Below are 16,997 nucleotides of genomic sequence, written 5' to 3' on the forward strand. Positions count from 1 at the left end.
GCAGATCAAAGACAGGCTACAGCTCTGCATAGCTGCTGAACAGCTCCAGTGCCTGCTAATTAGTGAGGAAGAGCACAGATTTCACCTATGTCAAAATGGGAAATAATACAAATCTCAGAAGAGCAGGATTTTGACACATGAATGCTATGTAACAGGAGCAGGAAAGGGAGAGAAGTCAGCATGTTCAGCCACTTCTGGCAAAGGAGACTGCGAGGGACTTGCTCTCTTGCTGGAAGCAGCAGCACAAGTGTGTTCTTGCTTGTGTTTTACCTTAGTAATATCAAGAACATCGCTGTAGGGCCTCTTGGAGGTCTCAAGTGGACTGGGAGAATTTTCACCCTTTATATGAAGGGAGACTTCTCTCAGGTGTTTAAATCAAATAGGTGTTTTCTGTTGTTTAGACTGTGGTGATAGCATTTAGAGGCCAAACAAAAAAACTAAGTTATAAAAAGTCAATTCCTCTCAATTTTCACTCACTCAGTATTTGTGATTTCATAGTCTTATTAGTTTTCAAGTCATCCAGGGCCAATTAGACCTGTATTTCTAATGTAAAGAATAAGCAGAAAAGACACCATTTTCAGGCCTTTTACGTCCACAATGTAGGGAAGCAAAAGGCCACAAAAGCCCACTTATTTTTCTCAGCATGCCCTGTAACTAAGCTCTTTGCTTTTGAAACAGCACCTTTAGCCACAGATTTTAAAAAGACTTTGCACATATTTGTTCGCAAAACCCTCACGATGTGTCCTCTTTAACCTTCCGTAAAAATGAGCAGAGGTGAAATGACTTGCCCAAGATCATACAGTGAGTCAATGGCAAATGGGACTAGAACCCACATCTTATTTCCTGTCTCACTAATTCAGGGGTTCCCATGAATGAGAAAGTGTGGTTGGCCAAAATGTGAAAGCTCTGAGCTCATACTGAGTTGGATCCAGCAATCCTTAGGTTGGAAGAGATCCCATGAAATCATTGAGAAGTTTACCAGAGTACAGGTTTCTGTTTTACTGTGAAAAAAATGGAAAATTAATCTGAGTTGGTTTAATGTGAGGCTGGCTGCTCTGAGAGAAAGAAGCCAGGCAGCTTTCTAACCTTCTCAGCCCATTTAATGAATTATTCAAAATATGAAATTAGAAGTTGCCCAATATTCGATTAGAGTGAATACAGCTACATAACTAAACTGAGTCCAAGACAAATTCTGAAAACACAACAAGACAGCCACTCAGATCATTTCTTGGACCTACTTGATGCTTTAGCCTGCTATAAATTTTAAAATTCATCCTGAGGCTACTCTTAGATACAGGCATGTGGCTCTCATGGATTAGATGGAAACTCTGAACATGCATCCAAGGGCACAAATTAATGTCTTTTTAAAATTCCTGTACACATTCTGTCTGTAATCTGATTGGTTTCAGTGTTAGACAAGAAGATTCTACAGTAAGTCATGATCCTATGACTGTAATAATATAAAGTTTATTTTGATAGAGGATTAGTCTTTTCATCAATGTACAATACACAGCACTTTCTATGAATAGCCCAACAGCAGCACTGCAACATCCAATTCCCAGGAACTTAGAAAGTAAGAGCGAATGGTCGCTTGTCCTTGCCTTCCTGAATAAGTTTCTCTTTACGATCCTGTATTGAGGAGGAAAAACAAACAAAAATCACTATCCCGTGAAAAGAAAAAAGATTTGCTCCATGACAGACTGATCTTCAAGGAGAAAGAGCTCACAAGTTCTTAAGCACAGAAGCTAGAGACAGCACCAATTAAACAGCGCTCTAGAAACAGCTGTGAGGACAAAAATATCCTGTCCTTCACCTGTGCACATAAGCCAGAAATGCAAAACATCCAATGGCAGAAGCAGCTGTGTAGCTAATCCCCTCAAATAAAGTGATGGACAGAGATGGAATAAACCTCTATTAAGGCACATCCATCCCACTTCCATTAGCCAGTGAGGACTGTTCCCTATAATGTATTGTCGCCAGGGCTTTGTCTTGACTAATTTAAAACATCTTAACTTGATGGGGCTTCCACCCCTTCACTTGTGTGAATAACCCACAGTTTAATATATTTCACTGTCAGGAAAAAAAAAAAATCACTATGTTCTACCTACATTTTTCTTTGTCCACTTTTCACCCGCATTATGTTACCTTGCACCACCTTATTATTTATATTGTGTTAGCAACCAGGAGTCCCAGTCATGGACCAGGACCCCACTGTGCTATGTGCAGTACAAACACAGACCACAGAGACTGTCAATTTTTTGGGGTAGGGACAATCTAAGTAACCAGAACCAATCACCTCCAATCTTGGTGTTTACACCCTTAGTACTTTGGAAAAAGGGGGTAATTTGCTCCCTCCCTCCATAAAGGAACTGGTGAGATTATCACACAATAGTTCTGTGGGTTAAGTTGAAAGCTCTAAATATCCCGTTAGCATATGCAGACTTCAATTATATTCAGCCAATTTCATATTCCAGTTTTCTTGTGCCTGGCCAATGCTGAAGCATTTGGATTGCAAGACACTGCAGGGGATGTTCACATTCAACCAAAAAGTGTTTGAAGTTACACAACAATCCACCAACAGGTTCTGGAAAAACTTAGTATCAGAGGGGTAGCCATGTTAGTCTGTATCCACAAAAACAATGAGGAGTCCGGTGGCACCTTCAAGACTAACAGATTTATTTGAACATAAGCTTTCGTGGGTAAAAAAACCCACTTCTTCAGATGCCCAAATAAATCTGTTAGTCTTGAAGGTGCCACCAGATTCCTCGTTGTAAAAACTTAAATTCCGTATTTTGGACTCCATCTACAAGATACTGTCCCTTTAAAAAAAAATTATGAGTAATTTAAATTGGCACTTCTTCCCAATCAGTGATTCGACAGGTCAATCAGGGTTTTATTTCCTTTTTTAAGATACGCAACAGCTTTTCATATCAGTGGCAGCTTTGATTAAACATTAGATATCACTTTCCCAAAAAACTGAACATATTGGAAGTGTTCTAACACTGGTCAGAATTTTATAATGCCAAATTTTAGGAGGCAAGAGAAGTAGAGTGACCAGATGTCCCGATTTTATAGGGACAGTCCTGATTTTTGGGGCTTTTTCTTATACAGGCACCTATTACCCCCCACCCCTGTCCTGATTTTTCACACTTGCTATCTGGTCACTCTACAAGAGAGGGATTAAGGTAGCATCTCAAAAAAATCAGACTAACAGAGAGTCCATTCCTAAATTATTTCATGAGAGAGAGGAAACTTATGAATGAGTGGTCCAGAAGGTCCTTGCCAGCTCCGTCATCTATGAATTGACAGATAACAATAGATTTTCTAAAAACTCAATTAGCTGCTAATTATTCTCAAGTCTCTCTTGCAGTTTGCTTACATAAATGATATTAAGAGCCCTCTTACAACAGAAGAAAAACTAGCTTCTGTGGCCAAACAAAAATCACCCACATCTGCGGGCATAAGACAGCACTCTTAGAAGGTGGCTTTGCAATCAGTCCCTACTGCTTTGGGGTACTCCTCCCGCACTAGTTTTCCACCCTCAGGAACAGGTGTTCTACTCAGCTACTCCTGCATGTAGGCACATATATTATAGCTTTGTTTTTATTAAAGTTGTACATGCCTAGTCAACAAACTTACCCTGTCAGCTTTGAGGACATACCACCAGAAGAAAAAGGGTACTAACCCAGACAACGCACCCAACAGGGAAGTCTTGGGAGTGGGCCGGAAATTGGGGTAAATGTTGTACGTTCTAGCATAGGTCCAACGGTTCATGGCAGGGTCCTCCTAAATTGAAGGCAATGCACAGTGAACAATGTTAAGTTGCAGAACCATGAACATTAGCAAGCTTAAGGTTGGACATTTGACTAATCCAAAAACAATTAGTCAGTTGGTCAGTCAATGTCAAAAATGGTAAAATATTTTAACGCACTAGTTCAGGGGTTGGCAACCTACGGCACGCGAGCCGATTTTGAGTGGCACGCAGCTCCCTGCCGCGGTCCCGGCCCCCAGCCCCACTCAGCCCCCCCGTCCACCGCTCTCCCCTGAGGGGGAAGGAGGCAGAAGCTTGGTTCTGTGGCAGCCAAGCTTCCCCCGTCCCCCGCTTCTTCCCCCAGCGTGGTGCTTTCCTGCCCCTCCTCCTCTCCTTCCCTGCGCCAATCAGCTGATGGCCCTAGCGAGGGGGAGGGGGAAGAGCGGCAGCGTGCAGACAGCTCCGTAGAGGATGCAAAGAGAGGTAGGGATGGAGCCTGGGGGAAGGGGGTGGAACAGGGCATATCCCTTCCAGCCCCCTGCCATGAGCCGCTCAGGGCAGGGGGCTGGGAGCACCCCCATGAGCCAAGCACCCCAGCCTTCTGCCCTGCACCCTCCACACCTCCCAGCCCTCTGCCCTGAACCCCCCCACCCCAACACACACCCAGCCTTCTGCCCTGAACCCCCCCCCAGCCTTCTATCCTGACTCTTGAACTCCCCCACAGCCTGCCTTCTGCCCTGCACCCCCCAACACCCCCAGCCCTCTGCCCTGATCCCTGAAACACCAACACCCCCCCAGGTCTGGGGTCCCGGCTGCAGGCCCTGCTCAGCCCACTGCCGGCCTAGGTGAACAGAACCCCAGGCTGGCAGCGAGCTGAGCAGGCTGGTGGCATAAGATCAGCATTTTAATTTATTTTTAAATGACACTTAAACATTTTGAAAACCTTGTTTACTTTACATACAATAGTTTAGTTATATAATATAGACTTATAGAAAGAGACCTTCTAAAAACATTAAAATGTATTACCGGCACGCGAAACCTTTAATTAGAATGAATAAATGAAGACTCGGCACACCACTTCTGAAAGGTTGCTGACCCCTGCAGTAGTTTATTAGAACAGTAACAAAAAGGAGTCAGACTTCATAGTCTCCAATAGGATTACCATTAGTTAGATACTTATGCCTAATTACAACATATAAGTTAAACAGTTATTTTAACTCAGAAAAATGCCAAAATGAAATTAATTTCTAAAAACCATGTAAAAATAATTACCTTTTTAGCAATGGTAAATTAGCATTTAAATGTGAACACTATGAACAGTTACAGAAGAAATTAAGTTAAAACAGAAATAAAACAAACAGCACCTATAAGAGAGTCACTTTTAACTGCACTTATGCAAGGCAGGCAGCAGGCCAACTCTTCAAGCATCTTGCTCTTTGTTATCTTTTTCCTTTGTCAGCCTCAACTGCTTCTTCTTCCTCTTCATCTGCTCTTTTCTCTTCTAATATTAAATTGTGATACACGGTCACCAGCTTCCCAGCAGTGAAGGTTTTCAGTCTATTTCTGGTTGTTGAATGGATGATTTTCAAACCGACCAATTTCATTCCTCACATGCAGTCGTACACAGAAGTGTTCAGCATTTCTGCCACTGTACTTAGAGTTCAAGGAGGACAACCCTCTCCACTATGATGAAGGAGCAGCTGTTTTGATTCAACTTCTGGGACTGCACTCGACATTGTTTTATAACTGAACAGGCTGATTCTTGCTTTATAATTTGCTACCTCCATTAGAACTGTTTGTCCATTTATATAGCCTTTAAAATTTGCACAATCACTACGTCACAAGCTGAATCAAATTGATCATCAGAAAGCTCTTGGCCCTGGAAGCGCAGATCAAGAAGGTAAGCAGCATTATGTATGTGAGTGATCACTTGTTTTTTCTGTGATATTTATTTTGTCTATTTTCTTCTTTTCAGCTGTCACACAACTGAACACAGTCCACTTACAAATAAGTTCCTTAACATTCTGAAACTGTTCTTGGCATCACACAGTTTAGCAGTGTATCATTTTCTGTATTCTGCAGAGACTGAGCTACAGTTCAAATAGTTTTGAGTTTGGCATCCAAAAGACAGTCATCAAGAAACTCAGTACGGATTACTTGGGGTTGAAACCCAATTACTCCTTCTTCAACAGCAGCTGATTGAAGAGCCCTCTTGCTTACATGAAGATCTTTGAGACTTTTAATAGAAGTAGATTATGACAAGGCTTACTATGTGCAGATATCAGAGGAGTAGCCATTTTAGTCTGGATCTGTAAAAAGCAACAAAGAGTCCTGTGGCACCTTATAGATGAACAGATGTATTGGAGCATGAACTTTCGTGGGTGAATGCCCACTTCATCAGACGCATGTCTGTGCGGATGAAAATTTCAGATCTTCAGTATCACCAATGAAAAGCTACATTGTACAGGCAGCACATCCATAACACAGAAGGTGTGGATACATATTTATCAACAAAGCCCAAGTAGTTTTCATATTAGGTGCATTATTTATTGACCCAATTCATTAAGTATATTTTTTAACTGGTCAGCAACACATTGGGTATATATTTTCTATTAAAAAACCTCAATACCAATTTGACGAACATCTGAAGACTTTCTAGGAGTAGGAATTTTCAATGATGAAGCAGACTGAACAACAATTTTTGTTTATTAGAAGATGAATTAATGGAATTAACTTCACTATCATCTACAGACTCCATGCATCATGCTGCTGCTACTGAAGATGAAGCAGAATACATAAAAGGAAACAAATTTTGATGTACACCAGTTTTCCCTTTCTTGCTGTTAGTCTAACAGTTTATCTTCAACAGCAGCTGGACAAACATCACAATAATTCAACCAATGTTTCTCCATTCTGTGTGTCATACTCAGAAGAAAAGAACTTGCTCTTAGCTTTAACAGTTTTCCCCATGTTCACGTCTAGTGAAAAATTTCCATACAAATGGTTTTGGCTTTCCCCACCTCTGAATAATAAATGATGTCACTGTTACTAATATCTTACTACACCTCTACCCCGATAGAACGCAGTCCTTGGGAGCCCAAAAAAATCTTACTGCATTATAGGTGAAACCGCGTTAGATTGAACTTGCTTTGATCTGCCGGAGTGCGCAGTCCCGCTCCCCCCGGAGCACTGCTTTACTACATTATATCTGAATTTGTGTTATATCAGGGTAGAGGTGTCCTTATGGAATGCTCTCTAAATTCTGAAGCATCTTGTATTTCCGTCAAGCAGTAGCCATTCAAATTGGTTTCTAATTGCTGCAGTTACAGAAGACTGCAGCTAATCAAAATGTTTCCAGGTATGCTGCCCCCTCCCCTCAAGTCTTACAGACTCCAAGATTACATTGAGGGGGAAGGAGCACACAGCCCCTCCCTGCAGCAAACACAGCAGACTCATAAGCAATAGCAGGAGGAGAATCAGAACAGGAAAAGAGGGGCCTCTACAGCCATGTGATGTCTCACCCCCTCATTAGCATAGAATTTTTCACATCAGCAAGGTTTGGCTGGGGATACATGGCGTTATAAAGGGGATGCTGTAGTTGTTGAAAGGGGAGGAGGAGGGATTTATTTATGTGGGCGTTTATTGTGGATTGTTTGCTTTGCTCAGGATGAGGGAGGTGCGTGGGGGGTTTAATAGCAGTGATACTTTTGTTTATTAAGGGAGAGACTTACTGGCTGTGCATCTGGTGCAGGAGAAGTTTTAATGACTCTGAACCCTCCTTTCCTTCCCCCATTCCCGTCTTGATTTAATTTCTGTATGTTTGTCTAATCACTTTAGAGTGCTGGCTCTTTGGGGCAGGGACACTGCTTAACTTGTTCAATGTGCTTTGTAAACCGCCATGTACAGTGGTGGCCTGATATACACAAAGATACACACTGTATGCGTGTTTGTTCTAGAAGATTATAGCAATTCAAGAGGCTCAACTTTCAGTTTACCTTCCCCCCCCTGCTCCCACAACAGGTGTCATTAGTATGTAGTAAAGAGACTGAAGATGACATTTAAGTAGGCTTGCTAACAAATAGCACCATGATGCAACCAAAAAGGTAGACCACCACTTATCCCAACAAGAATGACCTGATGTATCTGACAATATTTGACAGTAATCAAATAATAGGCAATCAACTGACTGGCTTGCCAACCCTAAGTCAGCCTTACCTGGGAAATGAGAATTCTACTTAAAACTAAGAAAAAATTAAAGTCCAACTGACTTTTCACTATAAATGCATTTACCTTATTTCACTTCTCTCAGCATCAGAGGATGAAGCTAAACTTGTTAGTTCCCCTTTGGGGTTTCAATTCCCAACATTGCAGGCGTGATTTATATATAAACCAGAGAACTATTTTAAAATTGATTTTTTGTTAAAGCTCATTCATAAAGAGGCAGCTTACTCCACAAAGGGGCTCTGAGGATTCATTAGTTCACATTTATACAGCTAAGTAAAAGCTGTGTATTTATGTGGTTTATGATATATAGCCAATGAAAAACAGTTTATCATTTTAACCCTCACTCTTATTGCAAAGGATATTATTGAAGGAGACAAATCACCTAGAGGATAGAACAGTCCACTGGAAGTCAATAACTAGTGTTCTAGCCTCTGCTCAGACACCAGCTCTATAGCACTGGACTAGTCATTCATTCCCTCTACATTTGTTTTGTCCACTTAAACTACAACAAAGTGGTGCACTGACATGGCCAAGGTCACACAAAGGATCAACAGGCTTTGCTAGGAAGAGAACACAGGTCTGATTATTCCCTGTCCTACACCTTAGCTTCTTGACTATTCTGCCTCTAAAAATAAAAACATGAATGAGGCTTAAGAGGCAGTCTCCACGTCTCCTTGAGTTCACGAGAGATGAGGTAATGAGTGAACTTGAGACAGCCCTTTCCTGTGCCAGGACAGATTTAGGCTCTGCCTAAAAGGGATGGATTCTCCCATTGCTTTGACGGATAAGTGTTCAGCTACTGCTGACTTGAGTTCTGGCTTTATTTATTTTTATGGCTCTTCAATAGGAAGCAAGTCTAATCCTGAATTTGCAAATGCAGTTGCAGGTCTTACAAGTGTAATTATTGTCAGGGGGAAGAGTTATAGGCGTGTCCTCATGACGTGTTCTTTTCTCCTGCAGACACTTCACACACCATTCCTCAGAATGGAACATAGGCTCATGGCACAGACCTCTCCATCTGGGTCTGTCCAGCTCAACAAGTTTCCAGGTTTTAATGTCTATCTTGCATGCTTTGAGGTTGGCCTTCAAGGTGTCTTTATATCTGAGGATGGGCTGACCCTTAGAGTGGGCTCCTATGCTCAGTTGGCTGTACAGCATTGCTTTTGGTATATGGGAAACCTCCATGCAGACCACGTGTCTGACTCAGTGAAGTTGAGCCCCGATGAGCATGATCTTGATGCCAGGGATTTGGCACCTCTCCAGGACTTCAGTATTGGGGATTCTGTCTTGCCAACTTGATGTTACAGGTGGATCTCAGGTGATCAAGGTGGAAGCTTTCCAGCTGTTTGATGTGGTGCCTGTAGAGCATCCACGTCTTGCAGCCATAAAGGAGTTAGGTGAGTACAACAGTGGGGTAGATTTTGATCTTGGTTCTGAGGCAGACTCCATGCTCGCTCCAGAGCCTGCAAAATGCCAGGCTGACCTTTGCCAGATGCTGAGTGATCTCATTGTCCAACATGGTGTTGCTGGAAAGTGTGCTACCCAGGCATCAGAATTTCCTGAGTTAGCTGAGGGGTGTGTTGTCAGTTGTGATGAGGGGATCATGGCACTTGTGATGCTGGCTGGTACATAATCTCCATCTTTTTCAGGCTGAGGGTGAAACTGAAGCATTCTGAGACATAGATAAAGTGGTCCACGATAAGTTGAATGTCCATCAGCATGTCTGCAATGAGGGCACAGTCATCAACAAACAGGAGCTGTTTGATGACCTTGGTGCGGGCCCTGAGTCACTGTAGATTGGCTAGACCCCCATCCAATCTGAACCAGATATGTACACTTCGGTCAAGGTCCTGGAATGCGAACACAAGCGTGGCTGAAAAGACAATAGCAAAGAGGACTTGGGCCACTGTTTGGTGCCATAGGTGACATGGAAGGCTTCTGATGAATTCCAACATGCCATCACCCGGTCATCATGAAATGAATGGATGACAGCAACAGTCTTCTCTGGGCAACCAAATTTATGAAGGAGTTTCCATATGCTCTCGTGATTCACCACGCCAAAGGTCATAGGTCTGTTCCTGAGCCATCTCCCACATTTGTCAGGCTGCAAAAATCATGTCCATGCTGCCATGGCCAGCATGAAAGCCACACTGTGACTCTGGATTCACCAAGTGCACTAGGTGAGAGATGAGCCTGTTGAGGACAATCTGTGCAAGGATCTTCCATGCTATAAACAGCAGTGAAATTCCACAAAGATTGTCCCTTCCTTTTGTATGGATGGACTATGAAAGCATCCTTATATTCCTTAGGCAAGGTACCCTGTTCCCATATAGTCTTGAAAAGGCTAGTGAGTTTCCTGATCAGGTGGGCACCTCTACATGTGTACTTCCAGTGGAATGCTGTCAGGGCCTGGAGACTTGCCTGTGGACAGCTGCTCAATGGCCTTAGTAATCTCATCTAAAGAAGGGGCCATAGCTCCTCCAGGATAGAACACTGCAGGAATGGGTTGATGGCTTTGTTGGACATAGTGGATTGACAGTTCAGGAGACTGTCAAAGTCTAAAATAGGAACTGATGAAAGCTACAATGGGCCTGACATGGTTGCACCTAGGCTGCTTTTAATAGCACAGCTGACAGAGCCTGGGGCTTGCTCTCCACACAGATTTGCTCCAGTTCAACTAAAGTTGTAGTGTTGTGCTGATTTAGCTAAGTGAGTGTGAAGTTTTACATCAGTCTAGCAGTTCTTTTGCTAAACTGGTGCAATCTCACACCTTTAGTAACAGTGATGCCTCGTCTGTGCTTAGACCATCTCTTCAATCTATTCGGGTGAGGACTGTGGTATGTCTTGCTAGTCAGCACACGGCAGCCCTGCTGGCAGCCACCAAAGGCGCAAAGGCAGAGTGCCCTCAGAGCATGGACATGCCACACAGATCAGGGCACAAGGTACCAGTGAGAGCGGCGGGAACCACGGCCCCACTTCAGGACACTGTTTCGGAAGGAAGTTCCCCCCCCCTCCACGTTACACACACGCAGGGCAGGTGGGCGCCGCGGGGCGCTCTGGGCCCCAGGATGTGACACTTGCTCCCCCACGGACTCTGACAGAGATCAAGCTGGAGCAGCTTTGCGGGGAGGCTGAGGCCGCCCTGCCGCCGAGGTAGGCGGGTTAATGCTGCAGGGCGGTCGCGGGCAGAGGCCGGGCTGCAGCCTCACGGCGGGTCCCGTCCCAGCGCACCCCCAGGGGCGGGCAGCAACGAGCCCCCGCCGACCCCCGGGGCTCAGGGCAGCCGGAACCTCCCCCCGCTGGGACCCTTCCCCGGGGCGGGGCGGGGCGCGGCCGGGCCGGACTCACGATCAGCTGCGTATGGTGCGGGTCGTTGAGCTGCGTCTGGTACTGGCGCTTGAGGCGGGCGCGGAGCGCCAGACGCTCCGCCTGGGCCTGGCGCTTCTCCGGGGGCTCATTGTACTCGTTCGGGTCAAGCTCCCGGGGCAGCGAGGCCAGGGGGGCCGGCCGGTAGCTGAAGGTCGAGCGGGAAGAGGGCTCCGCCATTTTTTTTCGGAGAGCCGCCTGCACCGCCTAAGAGCGGAAGCGACCTGTACCCCGGAAGTACTGGCTGCGCAGGGGGGAGGCGCGCGCGGCACGGCTTGTTGCTATGGTTACTAAGTGACGCCTGGCCTCGCGCTGCGGGGGGGGGCAGGACACTGGGTTCCTGCCCTGGTGCTGGGCCTGCGTGGGGAGCGCGGCAGCGAACGCCCCAGCGCCGGGACGGTCCCCGCCCCCCCGCCGGCCGGGCGTTGGGAGAGCCCGGGCCCTGCCAGGGTGTGAGCGGCGCCTCAGGCCCCTTCTGAGCCGCTCCCCCGACAGGCTGGGAGGCGCTTTGAGCTCTGCTGATGCAAGCGGCCCGGTAACAGCGGCTGTTGTTGTTTCTTTGCCCTCTGGTTCCCCGGCCGGGCCTGAAGAGAAATCCCCGCCATGGGCTCCAGCGCTGCTCTGCATGCACGAGGGCTAGGAGCTGCCTTTTAAAAAAGCGTGAGATTCCCATGCACTTGTCTGATGCCAGCCGCCGGGGCTTAAAGAGAAATATTACATAGCGTGAGACGCAGGCCCGGGATAAACTTGCGAGCGTTGGCAACCCTGGCCCCTGACTAACGCTGATGCAGATCAGGTGACTGGAGCCAGGAAATAATGATATTCCTGTCCCTTCCCTCTGCATCACACCCTTGTCCCATGCAAGTTGGTGTGCTCAGGCCGAAGAGGCAGCACACCAGCTTCTGTTCTTGGCATCATCCTATGAATGTGAGCTGGGACACACAACCATTAGTGGGAGACTTATTTCAGTGGGACTTCACTGGGGTTACCATATTTCAACAATCAAAAAAGGGGACGGGAGGAGCCCAGCCCCAGCCCCGCCCTCGTCCTGCTCTAGCCCCGCCCCTGCCCCTTCCACTCCCTCCCACTTCCCACCCCCCTCAGAACCTCCAACCCTCCCCCCGCTCTTTGTCCCCTGACTGCCCCCTCCTGGGACCCCTGCTCCTAACTGCCCCCCAGGACTCCACCCCCTAACTAAGCCTCCCTGCTCCTTGTCCCCTAACTGCTCCCTCCTGAGACCCTCCCCCCATCCTAACTGGCCCCCTAGGACTCTACTCCCTACCTGTCCCCTGACTGCCCCAACCCTTATCCACACCCCCAACCCCAGACAGACCCCTGGGACTCCCACGCCCCATCCAACCACTCCCCATCCCGTGACAGCCCCCCCAGAACACCCGACCCATCTAAACCCCTCTGCTCCATGTCACCTGACTGCTCAGATCCCTCTCCCCACCCCTGCCCCCTGACAGCCCCCCTCAGAATCCCTAACCCCCCCCCGCTCCTTGTCCCCTGACTGCCTCCTCCTGGGACCCTACCCCCTACCTGTACCCTGACTGCCCAAAACCTTATCCACCCCCCCACCCCCAGACAGACCCCCCCCAGAACTCCCGACCCATCCAACCCTGCTCCCTGTCTCTTGACTGCCCCCTCCAGAACCTCCTTGCCCCTTCTCCGACCCCCTGACCCCCTTACCGTGCCTCTCAGAACAGTGTGTCGGGCTCCACGCAGAGCCCGACATGCTGCCACACTCCCCAGCGGAGTGCATAGCCCGGTTCCCACCCTCACAGAGTGCTGCTGAGCGGCGCGCTGGGCAGCGGGGGAGGAGCTCCAGACTGCCGGAGGCCCAATGCGAACGTCTGGTGATCTGCGAAGGCAGGGAGGGGGAGGGAGAGAGCAAGAGGAGGGGAGTGATCTCAAGTTGCAGGGGAGAGGAGGGGGAAGTGGAGGAGGGGCCCTGGCTGACGGAGCCCCGTGCGAGTGGCACGATCCGGCCGGCTGCCCTGTCAGCCGCACGCGCTCTGCATGGGGGGCAGGGCTGGCTCCAGGGTTTTGGCCGCCCCAAGCAGCCAAAACAAACAAACAAACAAAAAGCCGCGATCGCAATCTGCGGCGGCAATTTGGAGGGAGGTCTTTCACTCCCAGGCGGAGTGAGGGACCGTCCGCCGAATTGCCGCCGAATACCTGGACGTGCCACCCCTCTCCGGAGCGGCCGCCCCAAGCACCTGCTTGAGAAGCTGGTGCCTGGAGCCGGCCCTAATGGGGGGGAAATCCGGACATTTACAAATTCCCCCCAGACGTAATTTTTAACTCAGAAAAGCCAGACATGTCCGGGAGAATCCGGACGAATGGTAACCCTAGACTTCACCTAAGTAAGGGTTGCAAGATGGGTACCTGTGGCAAGTCGCTTTATTCTTCAGGTTCCCTATCTGTAAGACAGGGGTAATCCAAGGGGGTTTCGAGGTTAGTTAATAGTTGTAATAGTGGTAAATAGTATCACAGTACAAAAACTGATGTGTTGACACAACATGATGATGCACTAAAGTGTTTACAAATAGCATCATGAGAAACACACCCCCTCTGGAATATTGTAGCGAATGAGCTACAACCCACTGAGACCACAGCTATATTCATTCTGAAGGATCTCAAACCATTTTGAAATTTTAAATTGATTATAAATTACACTATAGCACACGCACAATCACTTCACCCATCACTGAAACCTCTGGGGCAACACACAGCAGCTACTTAACAGAGAGTAGCAACAGCACAAAAGTGTTTATGACGATGAAGTTAAGGAAAATACTGCATCTAACTGAAGCTACAAAGGGGATTTAAGCAGATAGCATATGCCATTTTAAAAAATACTATGGTGTGCCATGCACCCAAATACTGTAATATCATGATTGTCAGCTGCAGTGTTTTGGAGCCTTATATCAGAATACTGTAGTATTTTCTTACAATGTTAAATACCAGAGATAGAATTTGGCCAGGATAAACACTAAAGTTAAGATCCCAACTCTTGCCAAAAATGTCAAAGGATCTTCATAATCCGTTTTACTTTTCATCCACAAGATGTAGACAGCATGTCCAGAGGCACAGCCCCCCTTAGGTTAGTGATCTGCAGTAACACACCACCACCTGCTGAATCCCCCAACTGTCTTAATATGCTTGATAGTTTAGGAGGTTTTGTAGCAATATCAGATCTAGTGAAGGGGTCTGAGAAAAGTGTCTGGATTTAAAAAGCTCCATCCAACCATTTGCTTGAAGATACTGCATGTTGTATATCACAGTGTACTATGAATATATTGTATTCTGGTCATATGTAGCACAGAATCATAGAAATGTAGGGCTGGACTAGATGACCTTGAGAGGTCATCAGGTCCAGCTCCTTGTGCTGAGACAGGACCAAGTAAACCTAGACGTTCCCTAACAGGTGTTTGTCTAAACTGTTCATAAAAACCTCCAATGATGGGATTCCACAGCTTCCTTGGAAGCCTGTTCCAGCTCTTAATTATCCTTATAATTGGAAAGTTTCTCCTAATAGCTAACATAAATCTCCCTTGCTGCGGATTAAACCCATTACTACTAGTTCTGCCTTCAATGGACATAGAGAACAATTAATCACCATCCTTTTTATAACAGCCCTAAACATATTTGAAGACTTTTATCAGATTCCCCCTCAGTCTTCTTTTCTCAAGACTAAACATGCCCAGGTTTTTTTTAACTTTTCCTCATAGGTTGGGTTTTCTTAATCTTTCATCATTTGTGTTGCTTTCTGCTGGACTCTCTTGAGTTTGTTTGTCCACATCTTTCCTAAAATGTGATGCTCAGAATTGGACACAGTCCTCCAGCTGAGGCCTCATTAGTGCTGAGCAGAATAGGACAGTCAGCTCCTATGTCTTAACATACAACACTCGTGGTAATACACCCAAGAATGATATTAACTTTTTTTGCAACTGCCTCACTTTGTTGACTCACATTCAGTTTTGATCCACCATAACCCCCAGATCTTTTTCAGCAGTACTACCATCTAGCCAACTAGTTCCCATTTTGTAGTCGTGCATTTGATTTTTCCTTCCTAGAGTGTAGTTCTTTGTACTTGTCTTTCCTGATTTTCATCTTATTGATTTCAGATCAATTCTCTAATTTGTCAACATAATTTTAACCTCCAAAGTGCTTGCAGCCCCTCTAGCTTCATGTCATCTGCATATTTTATAAGCATACTCTCCACTCTATTACCAAGTCATTAATAAAAATATTGACTAGTATTGGACTTAGGAGTGACCCCTGTGGGACCCCAGTAAATATGACCTCCCAGTTTGACAGTGAACCCTTGAAAACTACTCTTTGAGTACCATCTTTCAACCAATTTTGCACTCCTCTTATAGTAATTTCATCTAGACCAAATTTCCCTCGTTTGCTTATGAGAGTGTCATGTAGGACTGTCAAAAGCCTTACAAAAATAAAGTTATATTTACTGCTTCTCCCCATCCACTATGCCAGTAACTCTGTCAGAGAAGAAAATTAGATTGGTTTGGTATGATTTGTTCCTGAAAAATTCATGCTGGCTATTACTTATAACACTATTATCCTCTAGAAGCTTAGAAATGGTTTAATAATTTGTTCCAGTATCTTTCCAAAAGTATTGAAGTTAGGCTGACTAGTCTATAATTCCCCGGGTCCTCTTTATCAGCCTTTTAAAGATAGGTACTATGTTTTCTGTGATAGAGTGCTGGAAGCTAAAGGTAAGCCAGCACTCTGATCATTTAGGCACCAGTCAGGTCCCCTGGAGAAAGCTGATTGGTGATCTGCAGCTAATTAGCTGATCACGATGGGAAGGCTGATGAACCAGTTAGCCATCATCTGAGGAGATATAAAAGAAGACACAGGAAGGATGAGAAGGGGGAGGATATGGGGGCTAGCTGAGCTCAGCACTATATGTACTGCGATCTCAAGGAAGGAGACCTCTGTTCCTCCCTGGTCCTGTGTGAAAGGGCAAGAAACACTGTAAAATCAGAGGGGTAGCTGTGTTAGTCTGTATCTACAAAAACAAGGAGTCTGGTGGCACCTTAAAGATTAACAGATTTATTTGGGCATAAGCTTTCGTGGGTAAAAAACCCACTTCTTCAGATGCGTGGAGTGAAAATTACAGAAACAGGCATAAATATATATTGGCACATGGAGAGAAGGGACTTACCTTACAAGTGGAGAACCAATGTTGAAGGCCAATTTAGTTAGGGTGGATGTGGTACACTCACAATAATTGATGAGGAGGTGTCAAGTGTACCACATCCACCCTAACTAAATACACTGTAGGGAGGCTGTAGGGAGAGAAGACTCTGTCCAATAGCTGAGATACCCCTGGAGGTCCAGGAAAAGTTCAGATGGAAATGGGTGGGTTTGTGGATAGGTAGCTCCATCTGGTGATATTAGGGATGGATTGGAGCCCCTTCCCCTGAAGTAAAAAAGTACTTATTTGGAATCCATGACACAAGGGAACTGAGCCACCAGGGAGCAGAAGTAGTTGAAATAGGGCAACAGAAGAATCCTAGACAACAGGATATAAGCCAGGGGGTGAAAGAGGGAAATGAACATTCCTGAGGAGAAAATGGAGCAAAGGAAGAACTGGCTGAACAGGCATTAAGGGAAAAAGGAG

The 16,997-nt window shown here is 46.1% G+C and overlaps 1 protein-coding gene and 1 long non-coding RNA gene across 3 annotated transcripts in view; one reads left to right on the forward strand and one right to left on the reverse strand.

Moving 5' to 3' along the window:
- Positions 1-1,084: 1,084 nt before the first annotated feature.
- NDUFB4 (NADH:ubiquinone oxidoreductase subunit B4) lies at positions 1,085-11,581 on the reverse strand. 2 transcript variants are annotated; one of them, XM_054043013.1, is made up of 3 exons: positions 11,324-11,581; positions 3,686-3,786; positions 1,085-1,629 (listed from the first exon to the last, which is right to left on the reverse strand). In XM_054043013.1, exons 1-3 carry the CDS (start codon positions 11,519-11,521, stop codon positions 1,437-1,439), a joined length of 492 nt encoding a protein of 163 aa, XP_053898988.1. In that variant the 5' UTR covers positions 11,522-11,581; the 3' UTR covers positions 1,085-1,436. The 2 variants fall into 2 exon arrangements, with proteins under 2 accessions (XP_053898988.1, XP_053898996.1); XM_054043021.1 differs by having other exon boundaries at positions 1,443-1,629; positions 3,640-3,786; positions 11,324-11,568.
- LOC128844900 (uncharacterized) overlaps positions 4,892-16,997 on the forward strand; it is a 106,830-nt gene continuing 94,724 nt past the window's right edge. Inside the window, exon 1 of the long non-coding RNA XR_008446546.1 lies at positions 4,892-11,128. This is a non-coding gene — a long non-coding RNA (uncharacterized LOC128844900). The remainder of the gene's footprint in view (positions 11,129-16,997) is intronic.

The sequence above is a fragment of the Malaclemys terrapin genome, chromosome 1 (genome assembly GCF_027887155.1).
Source record: "Malaclemys terrapin pileata isolate rMalTer1 chromosome 1, rMalTer1.hap1, whole genome shotgun sequence".
NCBI lineage: Eukaryota > Metazoa > Chordata > Testudines > Emydidae > Malaclemys > Malaclemys terrapin.

Bases quoted from the DNA above. Each gene is read 5' to 3' on its own strand.
- NDUFB4 (XM_054043013.1), bottom strand. From the start codon at position 11,521: ATGGCGGAGCCCTCTTCCCGCTCGACCTTCAGCTACCGGCCGGCCCCC. The intron at 3,787-11,323 runs GTGAGTCCGGCC...CCTTCAATTTAG, and splicing joins CGCACCATACGCAGCTGATC to GAGGACCCTGCCATGAACCG. The intron at 1,630-3,685 runs GTTAGTACCCTT...TCCTCAATACAG, and splicing joins CTGTTGGGTGCGTTGTCTGG to GATCGTAAAGAGAAACTTAT.